Genomic DNA, 25,342 nt, shown 5'->3' on the forward strand with positions numbered 1-25,342 from the left:
CGCGGGTTCGGGTCTCCCAGGTCGTCCACAGGGTTATAAAGTCCATCCAGCCTGCGGTCTATCCCCGTGCCCATGACGTTCGTAAGTTCGCGGCCTTTGCTGCCGTCTTTGGGAATATGTCTTGGTCCGATATTTGGGCGCGGGGATTTTGGCGGTCGAACAGGGTCCTGGCTGCTCGTTACCTTGTGAATGCCCCTGGGCCCCGTCGGGCCTGTGTTGCTTTGGGTCGGCGGTTGCAGCCAGTTGTCTCGGCTTCGAGTTGAGGAGTGAGCGACGACAGCCTCCCGGGTAAGTCCCTCTTTTTTCCGTCTGTGGGTAGTTAGCTCCGGGGACCCAACGGGGCTCCCCCCAGAAAACCAGCGTTGAATGTAATGAAACGCCATTTTCTGGGTGAGTCCCGGAGGCTCCCCGGCATCCCTTCCTCCCTCCGATCGGCGGTTTTTCGCATTTTTGACATCCAGCCTCAAGAACTGAGGTGTGGGTAGCCAGCGTGGGGGGTCTGGGGCTCCCCCTTCCCCCTCCCGGGGAGGGGGGAGCTGCGCAGACAGCGGCGCGACGGTGTGTGACGTCACACTAGTTTGCTTGTTTTCGGTTGAGGAGTTCTATCCACTAGTTCGGCTTTTGGTAGCAATTTTAACCAGAATAGGGGTTTGTTTTGAGGAGCTTACCTTTCTGGGTGCCAGTTCCGGTCGATGGCAGACTTCCAACCACACGGGGGCTTCTATAGGCCATTGCTCCCCTTGCCTCTCTGAGGGGGCCCGGTTCTGGCCGTGGTCCCCAGTAGGCCTAAGAACTCCATACACATGACTGATGCCAAAGTCTGACATTAGCATATCAGCTTGGGATAGCTCCGGGGAGCCTCCGGGACTCACCCAGAAAATGACGTTTCATTACATTCAACGCTGGGTTTTTCTTCTTACTCCCATGTTCCATAGTACACTGGCTTTGCCTGTGTCCTCTAGTATTAACTTCATTATCCAGTGTTCCTGAGTGTATCTCTTTAAACTACCTCATTTTGTTTGAGTGTAACTTTAATATTCAACTACAGTATAGTGTATTTATAATAGTATAGTAAGTAAGCTTTTCATTTTATAGATATCATAATTGCTTTTTTACTTTTTTGCTCATCTATTGTTATTAATTATTCTAGTTAATTTTTTGCATTTCTAAGTTCCCATTAAGTTTTTATTACTTAAATTACCATTAAGTTTATATTACTTTAGAATTTTTATTCTACTTTTTCTTTGTAACCCAGGTTGCCTAGCACCACCACCATTGCTCCATTGTGCTCTTTTGCTTTGCCTGTGTAATTTTGATCATTAATGCAAATAATTACCTACAGTGTACCTGAAAGTACTTTTAAGCAACCTACCTCATTTTTGTGTATAGTTTTATATATATATATATTTTTTTTTTTTCATAGCTAGTTCTTTTATCATTGTCTTTTTGGCTTTTCTGTAAAACAGCCCTCTTATGCAAACTATTATAGATCCAGACCTTAACCTCTTATCTAGTATCTATGACAATCAGCACTTTAATGATCAAAATTGCAGATATTACACAGCACATGATGTAAACAATGTTTTAGTGTGTAATCACAATGTTTCTGTAATTAACTTGAATGTAAGATCTCTTTGCAAGCACTTTGATGATGTTAATCCCCTGATTCAAACAGTTGATAACAAATTCTCTTTTATTGGGTTTACTGAAATGTGGTTAAAAGAGGACACTTCTCAACTCTACAACATACCAAACTACTCAGCCATTCACAACTGTCGTTCTATACAAAGAGGTGGTGGTACTTCTCTTTACTATCACCATGCACTGACTTGCTTAAAAGTAATTAAATCTGGAGACCCTTATGGAGAGTATATATTTGCCTCTTTCAGAGTCAAGGGTAACGATGCCGTCTTGACTGTGGGAGCAGTCTACAGGGTTCCTAACACTGATGTGACTGAATTTAACTCGAACCTTAGACATCTTATACTAGAGAACCGACTGAACAAAAACCACTTAATTATTTCTGGTGACTTTAACGTTGACCTCTGCAAGCCTGATAACCCTCCTGCTGCTAGTTTCCTCAACTGTATGAATTCCTGCTTCCTCATACCCGTAATCACTAGACCTACTAGAATCACTGATAGTACTGCCACGGTTCTTGATCACATCTGAACCAACATAACCTCTCCACTTCAGGGATAATCCTCGATAGCACTACAGACCATTACCCCACATTTCTCCTAACCAACATTAACAAACCACCTCTAGAGGCAAGGGAGATGAGCTTTAGGCTGCACAATGAAACTGCTATAGGCAATTTTATAGCTGCTGCTGCTAATATCAACTGGGAATCTGAATTAGGGAACATAGGGGACATCAACCTAGCAGTTCAATCATTTCTTCAAAAAACTCAGCCTTTATAACACCCACTGTCCTATGCTAAAGAAACAAGTCACAACTAAAAGGCTAAACAATCCTTGGCTTACAAAGGAGATACTTAAATCCATTAATAAAAAACATGACCTTGAGAAGAAGTATAGGTTAGGAATCATCTCCAAAAGAATTCTCAAAGAATTACTCATCATTGCTTTCTAAAATAATTAGGAGAGCCAAAATTAAATACTACGAAGACAAATTTACCCACACAAAGGGCAATATTAAGAAAACATGGAGCACAATTTCTCAAATATTGGGATCAAAGAAGATTATAAATAACAAACCAATACTCCTATCAAATAATGATGGTCTGCTTTCAGCCTCTGACATCCCTTGCAAATGATATTCCATCGTCCAGTACTAATATTCAGGACTATCTTACAGGAAACTATCCACAGTCTCTGTACCTAATGCCTACTAATTCCACTGATGTTACTGACATAATCCTTTCCCTTAAAATCAAGTCCAGTGCCCTTGAGGAGATACCAACCCTTATTTACAAAAAAGCCTCCAGATTTTTAGCTCCAGCCATTTCATTGCCCTTCAACAAGTCACTTGAACTTCAAACCTTTCCAGATATTCTAAAGGGGGTTTTCCAGTGCCATTGCTCCCTGAAACCTCTCTGAAGGGGCCAAGTTCTGGCACTGGTCCCTGGTAGGTCTGCACTCCTTAGCTAATGTCCCGGTCTAATATTACATACATTAGCCTGATAAGCTCCAGGGAGCCATAGGGGCTCCCCACAGAAAAAACATTTTTCCACAAATTTATTTCCTGTGCACAGAGTGGGTGCCATATTTGGAGCCTGAGCAACACAGTGGTTAACTTGTAATAAAAAATTAGATAATAGAAATAAATCTTGCTTAGTAACTTTAATAAAATCTGTTTCACAAATCTGATGCAGTTTTCAACCATGCAAATGTTTACCCTTGTATCTCACAAACATATTCTGATCTGACTAGAGACTTGTCTTATATATCAACTTGTGGTACATAATACGACAACAACTTTCCCTATTCATATCTAGGTTCAAATGCAGACATTATTATGAACAGTATCTAATGTTATGATAATCTCCTGCTTAGGCATAAGATCCTTTCTGTTCCCTTTACTGCCTATTCACCAACGTATCTGCAGGCTCCAACATAAGGAATCAAAATCAATGAGAACAACAATACGTGCTCAGACGCCTCAGTGTCTTAACAGACACCCCCCCTCTACCCTCTAGTACCCGAGACACCTGGACACCTGCTGTCTAAGCAGAGGCCCAGACACTACTCGCCGGTCGACCAGACACTAACTGCTTGCTTAAGTGCCGGCCGATGGTTACCCATAAGATTCATGCCATCAATGCTGGCCTGGCCACATATAAGGAGCTCACCGGCGTCCAGTCCTCAGAATATATTTCGTGCTCTCAGCTGCAACATCTACTCTTGCTCCCCTGGGTGTCGGTAGACTCGTACAGCTTTTGTATAATGTATTAATTGCACCCTTGCCATTAAAGTAACTTTCACATATGTACAGTATATTGTTCTTGTAAATTGTGTTTTAGCCAAGTGGATAAGGAGCTTTGTTTTGTATGTTAAAGTAATTTTTGTTATATTAAATGTTGTAAGTTTATATTCTCTTTGTTTTACTCGCAGCTCTCACAGTGTAAAGGAAACAAGGTCTTATTTTTTTTTTTTTTATTAATGTGACTGGCACAATACCAGCCAGAATAGCCACTGCTTCACTGTAGATTATCATCTCATTATAAACTCAAAAAAGAACATGTTGTGAATAATCAAGTTACATAAAATGCTTCCACTCTTCCCACATTCACTAGACAATGACATGTGGGTTTAAAGAACTAAAGGCATAACAAATTTTCAAAACATCTGGGGCCAGATTCACGAAGTAGTTACGCAAATACTTATGAACATGTACATCTTTCCTCAATCTTTGACGGCATTGATTAACTTTATTAAACAGTTTATAAGCATGAAAACTTCCCAATCAACTGTTGTTATTGTTATAAACAGCCTACTGGTGCTTTGAAGCTCATTAACTATTTAATAATTGTAAACAAAGCCGCCAAAGAGTAGAAAAAGATGTACAGGTTTGTAGGTGCTTGTGTAACTGCTTCGTGAATTTGGCTCCTGCATAATAAAAAATTAATAAAAAAACCCAGCGCTGAATGAAATGAAACGCCATTTTCTGGGCGAGTCCCAGAGGCTCCCCCGGAGCTATCCCAGGCTGATATGCTAATGTCAGACTTTGGCATCAGTCATGTGTATGGAGTTCTTAGGCCTACTGGGGGACCACAGCCAGAACCTGGCCCCGCTCAGAGAAGCAAGGGAAGAAATGGCCAATAGAAACCCCCGTTTGGTTGGAAGCATTCTATGTCTGCCATCGACCAGATCAGGCACCCAGAAAGGTAAGCGCCCCAAAACAAACCCCTATTCTGGTTAAAATTGCTACCAAAAGCCGAACTAGTGGATAGAACTCCCAAACAGAAAACGAGCAAACTAGTATGACGTCACACATCGCCATGCCGCTGTCTGCGCAGCTTCCTCCCCTCTCCAAGAGGGGGAAGGGGGAGCACCCAGACCCCTCATGCCAGCTACCCACACCTCAGTTCTGAGGCTGGATGTCAAAAACGTGAAAAACCACCGACTGGAGGGAGGGATGCCAGAGAGCCTCCGGGACTCATCCAGAAAATGTCGTTTCATTACATTCAATGCTGGTTTTCTGGGGAAAGCCCCGTCCGCTCCCCGGAGCTAACTACCCACAGACAGAAAAAGAGGGACTTACCCAGGAGGCGGTCGTCGCTCACTCCTCAACCCGAAGTTGAGACAATTGGCTGCAACCACTGACCCAAAACAACACAGGCCCAACTGGGCCCAGGGACATTCACGAGGTAACGAGCAGCCAGGACCCTTTTCAACCGCCAAAAACCCCGCACCCGAATATCAGACCAAGACATGTTCCCAAAGATGGCAGCAAGAGCCGCGAACTTACGGATGTCATAGGCACCTGGGAGACCCGAACCCGCGAACAGGAAAGAAGGGAAACCGGAACAACCCAAAGCACGTTCCCGGACACATAAGCCGTGGCGTGCAAATAACGCCAAAGCACCGCAACCGAACACAAAGTATACAAATACAAACAAAGTATGATGCACCCCCGGCGTACCAACCAAGCATCAACCCCATCCATGGACTCCTCCGGAACGCAGCAGTCTCATTCTTCACCAGAAAAGGAGGAGACGGCTGCAGGCGAACAAAACAATCGCCACGACCGAAAGAGTAGAAACCCCTGCGCCGGAGGAGAGCATGAAGCTCCCCGACCCCCAGAGGCCAATGCCAACAGGAAAAAGAGCCTCGGAGAAACAATCCTGGACCGAAGGGACCATGACAAAACGAGGAGAGGAGAGATAAGCGAGCACTCTATCCAAAGACCAGGACGGCTCAGGCGGCGCATGAGCAGGCCGGAGGTGAAACAAAGCATGAGACAGCTTGCGAAACGGCGCAGACGTAACATTGATACCGAAGGCAAGCTGAAGTGGCTCTGCCAGCGCTGCACGATACAAGGCGACAGTGTTAGGCATAAGATGACGGTCCTGAAACAACCAAGAGAGAAAGGACAAGACTCCCCTAATCGACAACGAACCAAAACGACCCAGATGCAAAGAGATACAGAAGGACCGCCAGGAAACTTCATATACTGCTGCCGAGAAGAAGGCCACAGGTGGGACACCAACAAGGAAGCCACCTGATCACCATAACGATGATAGACAGACTCGAGTAAAAATAACCATACGCGAAGACTCGAGGAAAAGATCGAACCAGCCACGTGACGTACTGGACCGATCTGCTGAAAGAGGTGGAGCCGCAGGAAAACCCTCCGGTTCGAACAATGAGCAAGCAGCGCCTGAAACCAAGGGTCAGAAGGACAACTCTCCCCTGGTAAGTCTCCAAGCGAGTCAGAACGTGGAGCAACAACTGAACCCGGGGAAAGAGGTACAGGAACCCCCACCTCGACCAGTCCAGCCAAAAGGCATTGACCCCGACGGCTTCGCGATCAGGGAAGGGCACCGCATACCTGGGAAGGCACCTTGACCACGCCGACGCGAAGAGGTCCACCTTGGGATCCCCGAACGTCTGGCAAAGCCAACGAAAGGAAGCGTCGTTGACCGTCCACTCCGTTGAGAGGGGAACAAAGTGAGACAGGCCATCGGCCAAGATGTTAGATACTCCCCGCACGTGAACCGCCAGGAGAGCCAAACCCCGAGAACTCAGGAGAGGAGTCACTCAAAGCGACCAACCCCAAAGAGCCAAGGACCGCATCGAATTCCTGGGGTTCAGGCAATGAACCACAGGAGAGCAGTCTGAATGGAGCCGAATCGTCGATCTGCGAGCGACCCAAATGCTCTGAAGTGCAGACCACACTGCCGCAAACTCCCACACTGTGCTGTGGGCTCGACGGAAGGATGGACCCCCAATGCCCCTAGCCGGCCTGGTGAGCACTGGTCACAAAACCCCAGCCATGAGACAAAGCGTCCTGAACACATCAAGTGAGGGCTCGGGTAGGCTCCAAGGCACTGAACCCTGAAAAACCCGAAGAGGAAGTTGGCGACATAGCAGCCAATGCAAGGCCCCAGGGGGTCGAACCCAGGGATTGAGAGAGAGGCGGAAGGGACGACCCCGAAGGAACCAGAACAGCCGACGAAGCCAAACCCGACCCAAAACCGACCCGACGGGTAGAGCATCATCGCAGAGTTCAGGTTCCCGCACAGCCCCTCGGGCAACCGCCGGGTGACCCGAGGGCCCACCAGAAACAGACAAAGGCGGGACCGCAGCTGCAGGAGAGACTCCGGAGGGAAAGATAAGGAAGCGGTCCGAGAGTCCCAAATGAGACCCAACCAAGTCCGAACCTGAGAGGGAACCAGATGGGACTTCCTCCAGTTCACCAAGAATCCGAACCCGGTGAGCTGGGAAAGAACCAAATCCCTGACACAACCCCTCTGGGAAGACCCCTTCACGGGACCCCCGGAGGACCAGCAAGTCCGACACCGGACGACAAGCAGACAAAGCAGCCTGGATAAACTGCGCTACAGCAGCCACCTCAAACAGAAGAGAACAAAAAGGCGACGACAACCTAAGAGCCAGAGCCCAAGCAGATTCCACGGAGGAACCCAGCACCACCTGCCGACACACGAGCTAGAAAGCATAGAACAGGGAAACCGCATCCCTCAAAATCGGTGCGAAAAGCTTCAACAAGGCAACCAACGAACAAGCCGCCGAGGACAAGGCGCCGGACGCTGGGACGGACCCAAGCACCCTCACATCCTCCACGAGCCAATCCAAGGACAGCCCCAGGAGGGAAAAGAACCGCAAGGCCGAAGCCAAAAGGTCCCGGGCGCGCAAGTCCTCTGCAACAAGCGCCGCCAAAAGGGAGAGAACCTGCACATGGAGCTGAAGAATGCCAACATCACGTGGAAGGGCAGGGGCAAACAAGCACTCGTTTAGGTACTCAAGATCGCCCCCCAGGAAAACCTGAACCACTGTGGAAGCTTCCCGCCACTCCAGCGTGCGGGAACGACAGAAGGAATGCCAGGAATCCAGAACAAACAAGGGGCAGTCCGCTAGCCAGGAAGACTCCGGAATCTCGTAACGGAGCCAGAAAGGGAACGAAGACCCAAACCTGAATTCCAAGGGATCCATCTCCGAGGCATAATCCGTGTCACGCAGGAGGTACGCTGCAAGGGCCACCCGCACCATACCAGGTTGGATGTGATAAGCCGAAAACCTCTGGAAAGACGAAAGCGACGCACCCAGGGAACACGGAACCAAACCCGGGGAGGGGCCGACCCTAAATCCAACTCGTACGCAGAGTAACAGTATGCCCCGCTCAGAGGGAATAAAAACCCAGGCGGGGTGCAGCGGGGCCCAAGGCCCCCCCAAGTCAGCCCCTCCCCAGTCCCTTGGGCCCCCCACAGCAGGACCCAGGGCTGAGTCATCTCCCCAAGCACTGTCTCCACAAGACAAGGATGGTGCAGCCGCAGAAGCCGGAAGGAAGGGGGCCCACTGGTCAGACCCAGAAGCTTCAGCCGGAAGACAAGACTCGAAAGCCTCCACCGCCCCCCCAGAAGAGGCATCCCCCGAAGCTGCCCAAGTCTTGAGATCAAGTAACCCCTGCTTATAGCATCAGCCTCAAGAACTGAGGTGTGGGTAGCCAGCGTGAGGGATCTGGGGCTCACCCTTCACCCTCCCGGGGAAGGAGGGAGCTGCGCAGACAGCGGCGCGGCAACGTGTGACGTCGTACTAGTTTGCTCGTTTTCTGTTTGGGAGTTCTATCCACTAGTTTGGATTTCAGTAGCAATTTTCACCAGAATAGGGGTTTGTTTTGGAATGCTTACCTTTCTGGGTGCCTGACTCGGTCGATGGCAGACATAGAATGCTTCCAACCACACGGGGGGTTTCTATAGGCCACTGCTCCCCTTGCCTCTTTGAGGGGGCCCGGTTCTGGCCGTGGTTCCTGGTAGGCCTAAGAACTCCATATACATGACTGATGCCAAAGTCTGACATTAGCATATCAGCCTGGGATAGCTCCGGGGAGCCGACAGGGCTCCCCCAGAAAACTACTTATTTTATATGCGTTTCTCAAGTTTCCTAATAAACTCGGTATTTTGACAGCTTTCTACCAAAAAAAAAAAAAAAAAATTACAATTAAAAATATTAAGCTTATATTTTCAAAATGTTTTCATAGCTCTGTAGTTATATTGTAGGAGATATAATTTACCATCAAACATTACTAATACCTGTAATAGTATAAATATAGTTCCTGATCGAAACTATTCATTGAAGCTATTGGCACCTGCTAGATAATGCCTCTATTATTGCTGAGAATCCTCAAGATTCTCAGTATCAATATGCACCTTTCAATAAAAGAAAAGAGAAATAATAATTTGGCTTAGTAGGAGCAAAAATTACATTTCCAAATATGATAATAGGATGATTTTTGTAAACAGTCACTCTTCAGATCTTCTGGTGCTGGTGGATGGTTTATCCTTAATTATTTATCTGTGTTTCACAGCAGTCAATCATGTGATTGACAAGCTAATGAGACTTTTGTTGGGCCATTTCCTCTTCACTGCTATCTGTATCTTCTTGTTTTGGCACTGAAAAATATAGCCAAAAGTCTTTTAATATTACATTTATTTACAATGAGCAAGAAAAATTTACCACTTAATGTGGTAACCAAAGAAAGCACTATTATTAAGTATAATACTGAGCTTAATACAGTACCTTTATAATTTGTTAAACTCTGCTGATATGTGTGCAATGTACAGTGGCATCTACTTGAATAGAACTTATTTCAATGGAAATCCAGGTGCAACAAAATGGTTATGATCCAGTTATACTTCAATGAACTGTAAATGGGGCCAACAGCTGAGTGGACAGCGCTTCAGATTTGTAGTCCTGAGGTTCCGGGTTCGATTCCCGGTGGAGGCGGAAACAAATGGGCAGAATTTCTTTCACCCTGATGCCCCTGTTACCTAGCAGTAAATAGGTACGTGGGAGTTAGACAGCTGCTATGGGCTGCTTCCTAGGGATGTGTAACAAAAAGGAGGCCTGGTCGAGGACCAGGCCGTGGAGATGCTAAGCCCCGAAACCATCTCAAGATAACAGATGTTTGGACACATGAAAGAAAGCTGCATAATTCGTATTTGTATGTGTGGTGTAGATAAACATAAATTCAAGTGATGCACAAATATGTGTTCTATCATTTGCATTAATAAAACCCCCAAAATTGTAGTATAAAAATAACAAAATGGCAAATGCCTTAATGTAATAGAAATGCCTTGGTACCAAGTGGGCCCATAACCACAAGATCCATATAATCAAGACATCATTTTGTTTAAAACAACTCATTGATTCCACACAAACTAAAATTCATTGTCAGCATGCTCATATGGTAAAGGTGATTTTTTTTTTCATTCTTGTTTGGTAATAAGTTTCAGCCCTATGTATAGGCGGTGGAACACTTTTGCAGTCAATACTCGTAATAGTCAGGTGAAAACAATTGGGTAAATTTGCAAATCTCTGGATAACTGGCGATAACCTACAGCACCCGCACCAATTCTAATAAAGAAAGAGATCTAGGGGTGGTTCTAGATAGAAAGCTATCACCTGAGGACCACATAAAGAATATTGTGCGAGGAGCCTATGCCACGCTTTCTAACTTCAGAATTGCTTTTAAGCCTTAACCCTTAACATGCTCGGGGTTTAATATCCTGTCATCCCCACAGGCGCATGTCATTTTGAAAAAAAAATATAATTATTTTTTCTTCCTAACCTGTTCATTTGCGTTCACTGATTACGGGAAAAATAATAAAAAAATCGTAAGTGGCATATATTGCCCACTATAGGGCGGGGAAGTCTGGCAAATTATAGGCGCTGACTCAGCGTGCGTCCCAGGCGGTCTGTTGCTCGCCAGCTGTCAGGCCGGAGTTGCCAAAGAGATAATTACCTAATTATTTCAATGTCTCTGATTGATTTTTCATAGTTTTTCTGGGGGGAGCCCCGTCGGCTCCCCGGAGCTTTACCGGCTGATATGCTAATGTCAGACTTTGGCATCAGTCATGTGTATGGAGTTCTAGGGCCTACCGGGGACCACGAGCCAGAACCTGGCCCCCTCAGAGAGGCAAGGGGAGCAATGGCCTATAGAAACCCCCGTGTGGTTGGAAGCATTCTATGTCTGCCATCGACCGGGTCAAGCACCCAGAAAGGTAAGCATTCCAAAACAAACCCCTATTCTGGTGAAAATTGCTACCTAAGCCGAACTAGTGAATAGAACTCTTCAACAGAAAACACGGAAACTAGTATGACGTCATACGTCACCGCGCCGCTGTCTGCGCAGCTCCCCCCTCCCCGGGAGGGGGAAGGGGGAGCCCCAGACCTCCCACGCCGGCTATCCACCCATCAGTTCTTCGGCTGATGCTATAGGCAATGGTTATGTGCTCCGGCTCCAGTGGTTGTTTCAGCACTGTACCTAGAGTGTGGTGTCTGTTTTCTAGGTGGTGCGTGAGCCGGGTGTGATTTTTCAGTACTCGGGCTGCATGCGCCTAGGGTTCCCTTCCCTAGGTGCCCTGTAAGTACTGCCCTTGGGGCTTGGGGCCACCTTCCACAAGTTCCTTGGGTCCTGCCCCTGCTTGGCCGTTTACCGCTTGGTTTTCGGCCGCTCTTTGTGTGCTCGGGTGTTCTGTCTCCCTTGTTCGCCTTAGAGTAAGGGGCAGTGTTTGCACTGGTGGGGCGCGGGGTACTGTGCAGCTTGTCTTTACCAATCATAGCGGCCGGCTCTGTTCCGCTTGGGTACGCTGTCCTCTTGCGGGGTTTTCTTTTTCTTTTGTTTATATACCTGGTGGGGGGGTCTGCCTTCGTTCTTGCCCCTTGTGTCCCTTGTGTTCTGAGTATTTCTGGTGGTACCCCCTGCTAGGTCCCCGTGAGTGTACACGTCCCGGGGGTTCAGCTCTTAGAAAGTTGTTTGGTAGCTTGGGTGCCGGTTAGCAGTACCCTGCCTGGGATTACCTGAGCGCGAGTCCTCTTAAAGTAAACGCTCGGGACCCTGGGAAACCTCTGGGGGCGCGCGGGTCCGATGGATGTGACCCCAGAGCCCCCCCCTCGCTTCCAGCGAGTTTGAGGGTTGCTCTCACCTTTTGTCTCTGGGTGACTCTCTGTTTTGCCTCCGTCTGCTGCCTGTGGGGTCGGTGACACCTTCGACCCGGTGTCCTGCGAGTTTGGTTGCTCGTTGTGGCTCGGTTACCCAGTTGTGCTAACAAAGCGGGTGCGGGCAGCAGGGGCGTTGCACTTGAGCCTTGGTGGTGGCAACGTTCTCGTGGTTTCCTCCCCGGGAGCCCCGGGGCTGCCCCGTTGTATTTCGTTTTGGGACTTGGGGGTGTTGGTTGCTTCGGTTCCCTCCACGCCCCCTTGTCTTTCCCCTGGTTCACCCTTCCTGCCTGTATCCGGTTCCTTACCGTCTGTAGGTTCAGGGCGGGGTGTTTGGTGGTGTTGAGACTCGGGCAGTCTCGGGGAATTCCCCTTCCGGGGTAGTGACGGGGGCATTTGGGCCTGTTCCTCCAGCCGTGTTGTATGAGTCTGCCAGTGGGCTCCCTTCCTTAGTGTTTTCACGGCTGCCCCGGTTTTCTGGTACGGCCGGGGCTTTGGGGGAACGGCTCGGCCCCGGGGCCTGTCGTGTAGGTTCCCGGGGCTGGGGAGGGGCTGACTTGGGGGGGCCTTGGCCCCGTTAGACCCCGTGGGGGGTTTTATCCCCCTCTCGGCGGGGCTTGTGGTTACGCGGAGTGGGGTCTTTCCTCCCCACTCACCGTACGTGCTGTTGGACGTCGGCCCCTCCCCGGGCTCGGTTCCTTGGCCTTTGAGTCGGTTGGTTCCATCCTGTGGGTGGATGTTTCCTCCCCCGCTTTTTGAGACGGTGTTTTTGTCATGTTTCCCCGTTCGATGGGGTTCTGCGTGACTTTTGATCTCGGGTGCGCCTGCGCCTTCGTGTGCCTTCGGGACTAGTGTTGGCTTCTGTGTTCTCGAGGGTACGGGAAGGTTTTTCGCTACTTCCCGCATTATTGGAACGTCTGTCGGCTCCTAGTACTTGTCGCCCTGTTGGGCTACTTGTCGCCCTGTTGGGCTACTTGTCGCCCGGTTGGGCTACTTGTCGCCCGGTTGGGCTACTTGTCGGCCGTTTGGGCTACTTGTCGCCCGTTTGGGCTACTTGTCGCCCGTTTGGGTTCCCTTTTTTTTTTGGGCTCTTTGCTTCTTTGGCCGGTTTTATTGTTCCTGCTTCCTCTTTTGGCTCTTTTTCTCGTGCAATAGTCCTGGCTGGCGCCTTCCCGCAGGGAGGGTGTGCGGTTCGGCCAGCGTGTTATGCGCATGCGCCGTGGAGTTTGTTTTGGTCTGGGCGATGGTTCAGTGCTGGGGTTTTGCGCCCTTTTTTGCTACAGTGCTTCGCCTCTCGTTCTTCTCCCTGGCTGCGGTATGTGCCCCTTTGCGCCAGGGGTGTCCTGGTTCCCAGTTGTGGGGAGGACACCGCGGTTTTCTGTGTCATGGGTGTGGACCGCCTCCTTCGCCTCTCCCTGTTCTCCTGCGGGTCCGGCTCTGGCGTCTTCACCTAGCGGTGCTCCCGAGTTCTTCTGGGCACGGTTGAGTCGTGTCAAGTTCGAGCCACCATTCGCCAGGTGAGTTTCTGCGGTCTGGCGTCTTTTGGCCGGGCGCTGGATGCGGCGGTGTTCATATACCTGTCTTTATTTAGGTATAATTTTGTACGACTGAGACCGTTCGCACACCAGTGACTGTCCCTTTATCACCCCTTCCTGTCCCCCTCATGTGCATGTCCAACCCATGCTGGAGTCGTTCAGGGGACCCTCCTTTTTTACTGTTGTGAGGTGTGGGGGTTGTAGGGTTGGTTCTGTACTCACCTGGTGAGGCTCCTGGCTGTGCTTGCAGGATTTGAGCTCTGGCTCTTGGGTCCCGCCTATCTGGTAGAACTTGCGGGATAGTACCAGTGGAGTGCAGTGGTGCTATTGGCACTTTTGGGGAACACTGTATTACCATCAGTGGTCTGTGCTTGTTACACGACCTACTTGCGAGCATAAGCCTTCTTGCTGGTTCGTCCGTGGACTTCCAGGGCGCACTGGCCTGTTTTCGTATGGCAGTTCCGGCCCGTCCTGGTTGTGGGGGTATGTGGGCCGGTGGACTGCTCCTAGCAGCTGCCTGGTGGGCCATCCTCTGGCCGGTCTGGCCTGACCTTGGGCCGGGCTTGAGGTGTAGAAGAGCTCCCAGTACCTCATCCAGCAGGTATTGAGCGGGGTTTCTCCGCCGTCGGTCGCCTGGTGCAGGTTTCTGGGCCTGCAGGGTTTTGTCGTGTCTCCGTTGGCCCTGTCTGGGGTCTGCCTGCTCCGTTCTCTGCCTTTGCAGAGGGGAGTTGCTATTTACATGTTGCATGTTGCAGTGGTGCCTGTTGCTGCTGCTGCTGCACGTGAGCATTGGTACCGTGTTTCACGGTGGCGTGTCCTTGTTCCTGTGTCCGGTTGTGGAGTGGCGCTTTGCTGCCGTTTTGTGCCTGGGGATTGCGTGGGGTTTTTGTCCCTGCCTGATTGTCCACCCCTGGTTGTTCTCCTGTTTTTTTTTGTTTTTTTTTTGTGCTTCTGCTCTTTCTTCCTGCCTCTTCTGCAGCAGGAATGTTCTGCGTGTGTTCTTAGGCGTTGGTCAGCCTGTGTCCTGTGATGTGCTTCTTTGTCTCGGTCTGTTGCAGTTGTTCGTGCCCCTTGGTTCGGGTCCTGTTCTGGCGGCGACCCTTCCGCCTTCTTTGGTTTTCCTAGCTTGCCCTGCCGGTTGTTGTTGTTTTACTTTTTTTGGGGGGGTTCTTGCGATGTCTCGCGTCGGACCCGTCGTTTCTGAACTCCTGGCGGGCTTGCATGCTTCGGAGTTTTTCTGTTCGGCAGACGTTCCATCTCCTTGTGCCGCCTGGGTTTCGGTGGTCGCGCCCGAGATCTTCTCGCGGCTCCGCCTTTTTCCTGGGCTCGGGGGGGCCTTGTCGGGGCTGCTTATGTTCTGCCTCGTGGTCTCGCCTCCGGTTGGTGGTCGGGTGGCTTCGTGGTAGGTGTCCCACCTGCGTGCTTTCTTGGCGGCAGTATGGGGTATTTTGGCGGTCCTTCCTTTTCCTGTCCCTTCTTCGGTGGGTCCTTCTTGTTGGCTTGGTTTACTCTCGGCTTGGTTTTCTAGTGGGGGTTGGGGGCCGTCGTCTTGCCACATACTGTCGCCTCTTTTCGTGCGGCGCAGGCGGAGCCGCTTCAGCTTGCTTTCGGTCTTGGTGTTGCTTCTGCACCGTTAGTCAGCTGTCTTGTGCGTCATTTCACCTCCGGCCTGTTCGTGCGCCGCTTGCACCATCCTGGTCTCTGGTCAGCGTGCTCTGTCTTCTCCTCGGTTGGTAGTGCCCCTTCGGTTCCGGTGTTTTTTTTCGTCGGCTCTTTCCTTTGGGCCTTTGCCTCTGGGGGTCGGTTCGCTGTGTTTTCTTGCTCCTTCGGTTTTAGCGTTTTGGTTGTTTGATGGCAGCAGTCTCCATCTTTTCTGGCGCGGGGTGGGGCTGCTGCATTCTGGAGGGGTCCAGGGTTTGTTGGTGCTTCGTTGGTCGGGCCGGGGGTGTGTCGTTTTTGTGTTCAGTGGCGGCCCTCTGCTGTTGTTTGCGTGCCACGGCGTTTGGGTCCGGAGCGCGTTTTGCGTTGATCCGGTTCTGTTCTTCCCGGTTCGCGGGTGATGGTGTCCCTGGTGGTCAGCCGTGTTCTTGCGGCTAAGCTGCCTGTGTTCTTCCCTCATGCCTGTGGCGTTCGTGGCTTCGCTGCTCTCGCTGCCGTCTGGGCGACGTGGCCTTGCAGTCTTTCGGGCATGGATTTTTGGTGTTCGTGCAGGGGCCTTGCTGCTCGTGGTTCTCGTGTTGTTCCCGGGATTTTCGGGGCTGTGGCGCCTTGGGTTGGCGTTTGCTGCCGGTTGTCTCGCCTCCTTGGGGGGTGCGTGGTGTCCGCCTCCCGGTTTTGTCCCTTTGACCTTCCTCTGTGGGTAGTTAGCTCCGGGGAGCCGACGGGGCTCCCCCCAGAAAACCAGCGTTGAATGTAATGAAACGCCATTTTCTGGGTGAGACCCGGAGGCTCCCCGGCAACCCTCCCTCCCTCCGGTCGGCGTTTTTCGCGTGTTTTGACATCCAGCCTCAGAACTGATGGGTGGATAGCCGGCGTGGGAGGTCTGGGGCTCCCCCTTCCCCCTCCCGGGGAGGGGGGAGCTGCGCAGACAGCGGCGCGGTGACGTATGACGTCATACTAGTTTCCGTGTTTTCTGTTGAAGAGTTCTATTCACTAGTTCGGCTTAGGTAGCAATTTTCACCAGAATAGGGGTTTGTTTTGGAATGCTTACCTTTCTGGGTGCTTGACCCGGTCGATGGCAGACATAGAATGCTTCCAACCACACGGGGGTTTCTATAGGCCATTGCTCCCCTTGCCTCTCTGAGGGGGCCAGGTTCTGGCTCGTGGTCCCCGGTAGGCCCTAGAACTCCATACACATGACTGATGCCAAAGTCTGACATTAGCATATCAGCCGGTAAAGCTCCGGGGAGCCTCCGGGTCTCACCCAGAAAATGGCGTTTCATTACATTCAACGCTGGTTTTTTGCTGTAATATTATTCAATAGTGTGTAGTTTGATATATTTATATAATAAACTGAGTGAATCATCACTGTACTCAAAAATATGGTGTGCATATTGTTGATTCAATTATGTTCATCAATCAGTGAACAAATACTTTGTCGGTTATTACACTATAAGCACAGGTTATATATAAGTATTTGCATGTTTTGTTCACTATAACGAACCACTAAGTAGCTATTATGAGTCAAAAAGTAACGAGGAGTGACCGCAGTGTACCAGCCAGCCACTCCCGCCCTCCCTCCAGTCATCTGACTCACCCACAATCTCCTCCCACAATACTGTTTTTTCTATAATTCACTATATACAGACGTTATATATAAGTATCTACATGTTTTGTTCACCATAACTGTACATCTAAGCTTGTATGGTGAGTAAAGGCACAAAGACGTAGGACCTCACACAGTCAGCTGATGCCTGCCGCCCTCAAGGCCAGATGCACTAATATTTCTCCTCCAACAATACTGTGTGGTGTTATTACACTATATACACACATTATATATAAATATCTACCTGTTTTATTCACCATACTTGTACAAATAAACTGATATGGTGCCCAAAGACCATCGTGGTAACCAGTAAACAACACCGTAGTCTGCACGGTGGCGTCGTGCAGACGATGCCACCGCCCTCACCAAAATGGCGGCTCCAAACCTTCTCTTGCTGTTTATACCCTCTATACACACGTTATATATAAGTATCTACATTTGTGTTCACCATAGCGAACCACTAAGCTGGTATGCTGAGTGCATTCAATAAAAGGTGGCCACTCACAGTCAGAAGACATCGCCACCACCCTCCCTCCCACAGCATTACTCCTCCCTCCATGGCGCACAGCACTAAATATCACCACAATCCTGCTATTATCAGAACCCTGGTCAGTTTTATCACAGTCAGGGATCTTCTGTAATAATATCATCGCTACATAATAGCATGAACAAGTATACGAACGAACGTCAACAACACCTGGCGGCCCTGCCCTCCCTCCTCTTTTATCAGCTGATCCTTGAGCTCTCGGCTACCAACAAATGATGTAGCATCACCCGAAGGCAGCTAAGTACACAGTGACCCAAATGTGATTGAAAAAACCAACAAGACCAACCCGTAATTCTCTCATTTCAACCTCACTAGTGTTGCTCCCTGGAGCTAAGAAGCTGTACCTGACGTTCACAGCTGCCTATCAACGAGGCTTCCCTATTTGTTCCTGCCTACATTTATCCTGCTATCATGCAAAGTAAGACCGGTAAGACCCTTAAGAAAGATAGCACACCTAACAAGAATAACCCTACTAGCCAGGCTAACAACATGATTAGTTCAGCTATCTCCCCCTTGGTGGCCGCCGTGGGGGGTACCGACTCTCCCCCCCGTCAACAATTACAAACAATCTCAGCTGGGCGCAGCGCCGTCTCTGACACGGGCCATGCAATTATTAGGTAGCCATATGGACCAACTTAAACGAGCTGCTGCCCCTTGTTCTGACTTCAAGCGCCTTGTTGATAACCCTTGGCTCAAGTTATTAACTCAAGTACATGAAGATCAAATGACAGTAATCAAAGAGCAGTCGGCCTTAATAATGAACCTGCAAGGCTCATTATTATCTTTGCAGAATGAAGTTGTAGACTTACTCAAGAACAATCAAGATCTATCTACCAAAGTCGTCAACCTCGAACAAGAATTAAACCTTCTCAAGAACACAGTTACTAACTTTAATCCAGAGGCAACCACTAAAAAACAGGAAGAAATATTGCAACAGTTTGAGAACCATCTGAACAACCTACAACAACAACACACTGTTACCCAAGACGAGACAGACCAACATAAACTACTTGAGTCTGTAATTATCTCTTCACGTGATTTTTCCCAAGAAACTGATGGTGAAGACTGTGCTGCCATCGTGATCAAAGTATTGCAGGATAAGTTAAGGTATTCGATCCAAAAAAATGACATCAAAGCAGCTTATAGAGTGGGTACCAAATCATCTGGTACTAATAACAGGCGAATTCGTTTAAAATTAGATAGCTGCTCCCGCAAGTCTGATCTTATCTCATCTGCGGTCGCTAGTAAATCCACTGTTTATGTGAATGAATGTCTGACCAGGTGCAGGCAAAATATCTTTTTTAAACTGCGTGGCTTCTGCAAAAATTCCCCTACAATTAAATACTGTTTTGTGCGAGATGCTAAAATTATAGCTAGGAGGACTGACACTGGAAAAACCTATTCAATAACCACAGAAGCTCACCTTAATTCTTTCCTCAGTGACTGTGGGATAGCTGCTGTATAGCCTGAATTCAAATTATAATCTCATTTAACTACCTTTGTGTACTTTAGCTCTGCCTTTCCCCTCAAAAGGTTTTAACTTTAGTTAAAAAAAAAAAGAAAAAAAAAAGAATAATATTGTCATCTTTATTATTGTCTTTTTTTCTTTTTACTCCCATGTTCCATAGTACACTGGCTTTGCCTGTGTCCTCTAGTATTAACTTCATTATCCAGTGTTCCTGAGTGTATCTCTATTTAAACTACCTCAGTTTGTTTTAGTGTAACTTTAGTATTCAACTATAGTGAACTTATAATAGTATAGTAAGCAAGCTTTTCATCTTATAGATTTCTTAATTGTTTTTTTACTTTTTTGGTCATCTATTGTTATTAATTATTCTAGTTAATTTTTTACATTCCTAGTTCCCATTAAGTTTTTTTTCTTTTTACTTAAAAACACCATTAAGTTTATTTTACTTTAGAATTTTTAATCTACTTTTTTCTTTGTTTTCTATTTTGTAATTTGCCATTCTTGCCTTGTTTTCCTGCAAACAGCCTTTTTATGCAGACAAGTATAGACCCAGAACTAAACCTCTTATCCACTATCTATGACAATCATCACTTCATTGATCAAAATTGCAGATATTTTACAGCACATGATGTAAACAATGTATTAACAGATAATCACAATATCTCTGTAATCAACTTGAACGTTAGATCCCTAGGTAAACACTTCGATGATGTTAGTGCCTTGATTGAAACTATTGACAACAAATTCTCTTTTATTATACTTACTGAAACGTGGTTGAAAGAGGATACTACTCAACTCTTTAACATGCCTAACTACTCGGCAATTCACAACTGTCGTCAAATGCAGAGAGGTGGTGGTACTGCTCTTTACTACCACCAAGAACTAACATGCTTAAAAATAATTAGAACTAGAGACTTCTGTGGGGAGTATATCTTCGCCAGTTTCAGAGTCAAGGGTGCCGAGTCTGTCCTGTCTGTGGGTGCAGTCTATAGAATTCCTAACACTGATGTGTCTGAATTCAACTCAAACCTTAGAAATCTAATACTAGATAACAGACTGAACAAAAACCATCTAATTATCGCAGGGGACTTTAATATTGACCTCTGCGAGCCTGAACACCCTACTGCTGTTAGCTTCCTCAACTGTATGAATTCCTGCTTCCTCATACCCTTAATCACTAGACCAACTAGAATCACTGATAGTACTGCTACGACTCTAGATCACATCTGGACCAACATAACCTCTCCGCTTACTTCAGGTATAATCACCGATAGCACTACAGACCATTACCCCACATTTCTCTTAACTAACATTAGCAAACCACCTCTAGAGACAAGGGAGTTAAGCTTTAGGCTGCACAATGAAACTGCTATAAACAATTTTATAACTGCTGCTGATAATGTCAACTGGGAGTCCGAGTTAGGTAACATAGGGGACATCAACCTAGCAGTGCAATCTTTTCTACAAACAACTCTTAGCCTTTATAACACCCACTGTCCTATGCTTACAAAACAAGTCACAAGCAAAAGGCTTAACAATCCTTGGCTTACGAAGGGAATACTTAAATCCATTAACAAAAAACACGACCTTGAGAAGAAGTATAGGCTAGGAACAGTCTCCAAAGAATTCTCAAAGAATTACTCGTCATTGCTATCTAAAATAATTAGACGAGCCAAAACTAAATACTATGAAGATAAATTTACCCAAATAAAGAGCAACATTAAAAAAACTTGGAGCACAATTTCACAAATATTGGGATCAAAGAAGATTTTAAATAACAAACCAACTCTCCTTTCCAATAACGTTGGTCAGCTTTCAGCCTCTGATTCTGCTATTGAGTTCAATAGGTTCTTCTCTTCAATTGGGTCATCCCTTGCAAATGATATTCCATCTTCCTGTACTGATGTTAAGGACTATCTTACAGGTAACTATCCACAGTCTCTGTACCTAAAGCCTACTAGTTCCACTGATGTCAATGAGATAATCCTTTCCCTTAAAACCAAGTCCAGTGCCCTCGAGGAGATACCAACTTTAATTTACAAAAAAGCCTCCAGATCTTTAGCCCCTGCTATTGCATTGCTCTTCAACAAGTCACTTGAACTCCAAACCTTTCCAGACATTCTAAAAAAGGCAAGAGTAACCCCTGTCCACAAATGTGGTGATCTCACAGATGTTAACAACTACAGACCTATATCAATCCTGCCTAACTTGTCAAAAATATTCGAAAAACTAATCTACAAGCAGCTTTACTCTTTTCTAGCCAAACACAATATACTTAGCTCTTGTCAATATGGCTTCAGACCCAAAAAAAGCACTAACGATGCACTTATTAGTATGATTAACTTAATTCACGCAGCTCTTGATAAAAAGGAGTTTCCTGTTGGGTTATTTGTGGACCTGCGTAAGGCTTTTGACACTGTCAACCACCAAAACCTTCTTAAATTACATCATTATGGAGTCAGAGGACACTCCCTGCAATACCTCAAATCTTATCTTACTGACAGGCTCCAGTATGTTTCTGTGAATAATACAATTTCTCCCACCCTACCCATCAACATTGGTGTTCCTCAGGGCAGCATACTTGGCCCTCTCCTCTTTCTCATCTACATTAATGACCTTCCAAATGCCTCCCAACACCTCAAACCAATTCTATTTGCTGACGACACAACCTTCATTTACTCCAGTCCTGACCCCCTTGCTCTAAATGCCACAGTAAATACTGAGCTAGAGAAAGTCCATCTTTGGCTAACTGCCAACAAACTCACCCTTAACATTGACAAAACGTTTTATATTCTGTTTGGCAATAAATCCTCTAATCAGATAAATCTCAAAATAAACAATACCCAAATTTGTAACAAATTAGATGGCAAATTCCTTGGCGTTCTCATCGATCACAAGCTGAATTTCCAGGGACACATTCTAAATACAGTGGTACCTCGCATAACGATTGCCCCAAAAGACGAATATTTTGGGTAACGAACGGCCTGATCGGCATCAAATCGTCCCGTATGACGAACGCTGGTTTGAGTAACGTCAACACCACATGGTGGGGTCGCGCTGTTTCTTGCTCATTCTTAGACGCCTCCGACGATGCACATAAATTATGTTGTTCTTGTTTAAAGATGCTAATGATGCTGGGATATAAAGGGGTGACTGCTGAGATGTTGCAAAGCATTGACGTTTTTGTAGGAAAAAAGAAATGAAATGTCTGATATATAACAAATGTCAAAAAGGTTCGTTCGGTGTTCGGCAGGTAGGCTGCTCCATTATAACAATCTTTCTTTGTTTCAAATGTGTTCCATTTGTTTTTTATTTGTCATTTACGTCTCAATAATGGAGCAGCCTACCTTACATACACTGAGTAAACCATTATGACATTTTCCTTTCTTCAAATGTGTTCAATATTTATTTTTCATTTGTCTCATAGCAAAAGGTTCGTTTGGTGGTCGGCAGGTAGGCTGCTCCATGTTTCTTAAAAAAAAAAAAAAAAAAAAAAAAGAACTGTTGAAACAATTTGAAAAAATGGACAAATGTCATAAAGGTTCGTTCAGTGTTTGTCGGGTAGGCTGCTCCATTATTGAGACGTAAGTGACAAATACAAAACAAATGGAACACATTTGAAACAAAGAGAGATTGTCATAATGGAGCAGCCTACCCAACAAACACTGAACGAACCTTTTGCTATAACGAATATGAAAAACAAGGGCTGCTGGCTGGGTTAGTAGTGCGTGAGCAACCATTTGTGGCACACGTGCCTCTGGCTCTCAAACACCTGTCCCACACGGTGTAGAAAGACTGTGCTCAGTCGGTGCAATTCAGACCCTATTGTTTGAAGAACATAAGGGTCATAACATTGGTGAAGCTAGGCGCAATAAGGGCTTAACACAACGGTCAGATGCCAGTGATACAGCACCTATGAGGATGATACAGCGAGTGTATCCAGGTGTAGCTCTGAGCCCCACCCTTGCCATCTCTAATGTATGTAGATGATACATAGATGAATCGTTTTCTGCGTTCAGTGATGATGCATCTGATACAAGTAGCATAGATGAACAGTGTTAGCGGCTTCCATGGTGGTGGTGTTCATTGATATTTTCAAGAATACCTGAATCTCTTCCTGACTGATGGACACTCTTTGAGGCTAGCTGAATCTCTTCCTGACTGATGGACACTCTGAGGCTAGCTGAATCTCTTCCTGTGTGGGACCTTACAAAGCGATCTTTTCAAGACTACCTTACAAATTGAGCTTTTCCTATAATCGTTTCAATACTACTTTATGCTTTACAAGCTTGGCTACATACCACCTACAAGTACTAAAGCCAAGGGTGCACGCGAGTGTGTTATTTGCAAGCACACAGAACGATGAAACAGGAAACGAAAATCTATCTGTAGCTGGTGCAAGGAGAGCAAAGTCGCGCTGGGTACCATGGACTACTTCATTGACTATTACGCACCTCCAAAGTACTGAGTGTGTAATACAGTGTGTTACTGTGTAAATAGTATGTGAAACTGTACATATTGTAATTTTAGTGAATTTTTACCACGTAATATTGTGACAATAAACATTTAATGTGGACACATTACTGACACATGTATCACAGTTTCATGGAAAATTATGAACATTCTACTGTATACATATTGTAAAGGTCACAAATATGCATCATATACGATAAAAGAAACAAATAAAACCGCATTGGAAATGCATAGAAAAAATATTTGAAAATATATTTGTGGCAACACGCGGTGCTTGAATGGCCCGCGCGACCGTGTCTGGGAGCTTCACACACGGGCGACCAGCCCCTGATGACGTCACAGCGCACCTTGTCCACGCCCTCACAGCCAAAGTAAGTGGAATTTGGTAATTATTTTTACATAGACATGTTCAGGGATGGTAATTTATCATTTTGCAAAGAAAAATTATATTTTGGGGAACATTTGATGTCATGCACACTGGGGAAATTTCACAATAAACACAGTGCATCACACTGGTTATATGGGGGACACTCGTTTTGTATGACGTCCGTTTCACATGACGAACATGGAACGGATTAAATTCGTTATGCGAGGTACCACTGTATATCAAAAAAGTTTCAAAAACTGTTGGCATTCTTTTTAAGATCAGATATTATGTACCCAGCCCTGCCCTGGTTACTCTCTATTACTCCCTCATCTATCCATACCTCAACTATGGTATTTGTGCTTGGGGTTCTACTACCCTAAATCATTTACGTCCTCTAATTACCCAACACAAAGCTGCTATTAGGACAATATCCAACTCTGGCCCCAGACATCACTCGGTACCCTTACTCAAATCTCTGAATATGTTAGATATTAAGTCACTGCACATTCTCTCTTGTGTATTATACATATATAAAACGCTGAACTGTAATGCCAATCCTGACCTCAAAAGCTTCATTGAAGGTTGTAACAGAACCCATGAGCACCACACCAGAAATACAGTTTTGATATTCCTAGAGGACGACTTAATCAAACTAGAAATGCTCTACAAATCAAGGGACCCAGAATGTGGAATGACCTTCCCAACCATGTTAAAGACTGTACCTCTCTCAACCAGTTTAAGATAAAAACTAAACACTACCTAATAAATTCCCTGTAACCTACCTCACTCCTCTATTGTCAACCCATGTCTGTTATTTTTTTTTAATCAACACTGTTTGTCAACCTATTGTATTTGTGCTGCTTTTTCAGTCATGTTCCCCCTTTTTTTTTTTTTATCTTTATTTGTATTTGTTCTCAACACTTTTTATTCTTTATGCTCAATTAGTATTAAGTTCTAGATATTAATGCTTTTCTTGCCCGAAACGCATTGCGTAATAGTGGCTTTAGGCATTGTATGTACTAGCTCTATCTATATATCAATCCATTAATGTAACATCACTTGTATGTATGTACCTTACCTGAATAAACATATTTATTTTTTATTTATTTATATTTTGGCATTTTTAGGCGATGCTGTGGTCACAAGCTGAACAGCAGTGCTGTTAGCTCATGCTGCGTGCGTCAGGCTTGGTTGCTCACTCACTACTGAGGCCAATAACACCCGGGAGTTTGGCCCACGATTTAAAAAAAAAAATGGCGTCTGTTTACAAGAGCCCTGATGAAGGTGTGGTGAACCCCGTGTATCCGCGGGCCGTTTAAATCTTGCGTAGTACTCCAACACATCATATGACGTGATGCGCAGTTGACTGGAACAACGTCCAACACGTCATATGACGTGATGCGCACTTTAAGGGTTAAATGGCACATGGCTATATACCATTTGACACCCACAAGCACATAAAAAAAAAAACTTCCTGTAATTTGTGTTTACTGATCATGGGAAAAATAATAAAAAATCGTAAGTGGCATATATTGCCCGCTACA

General features: G+C 46.5%; 1 protein-coding gene across 4 annotated transcripts in view; it reads right to left on the minus strand.

Annotated features, from left to right (window-relative positions):
• Window positions 1-8,461: 8,461 nt before the first annotated feature.
• The window catches only part of LOC123761195 (mediator of RNA polymerase II transcription subunit 15-like), a 134,866-nt gene continuing 117,985 nt past the window's right edge, over window positions 8,462-25,342 (minus strand). For all 4 annotated transcript variants that reach the window (XM_069320222.1, XM_069320220.1, XM_069320219.1 and 1 more), the window contains exon 5: window positions 8,462-9,595. In XM_069320222.1, coding sequence (XP_069176323.1) covers window positions 9,534-9,595 — 62 coding nt within the window. In that variant the 3' untranslated portion in view covers window positions 8,462-9,533. The remainder of the gene's footprint in view (window positions 9,596-25,342) is intronic.

The sequence above is a fragment of the Procambarus clarkii genome, unplaced genomic scaffold (genome assembly GCF_040958095.1).
Source record: "Procambarus clarkii isolate CNS0578487 unplaced genomic scaffold, FALCON_Pclarkii_2.0 HiC_scaffold_107, whole genome shotgun sequence".
NCBI lineage: Eukaryota > Metazoa > Arthropoda > Malacostraca > Decapoda > Cambaridae > Procambarus > Procambarus clarkii.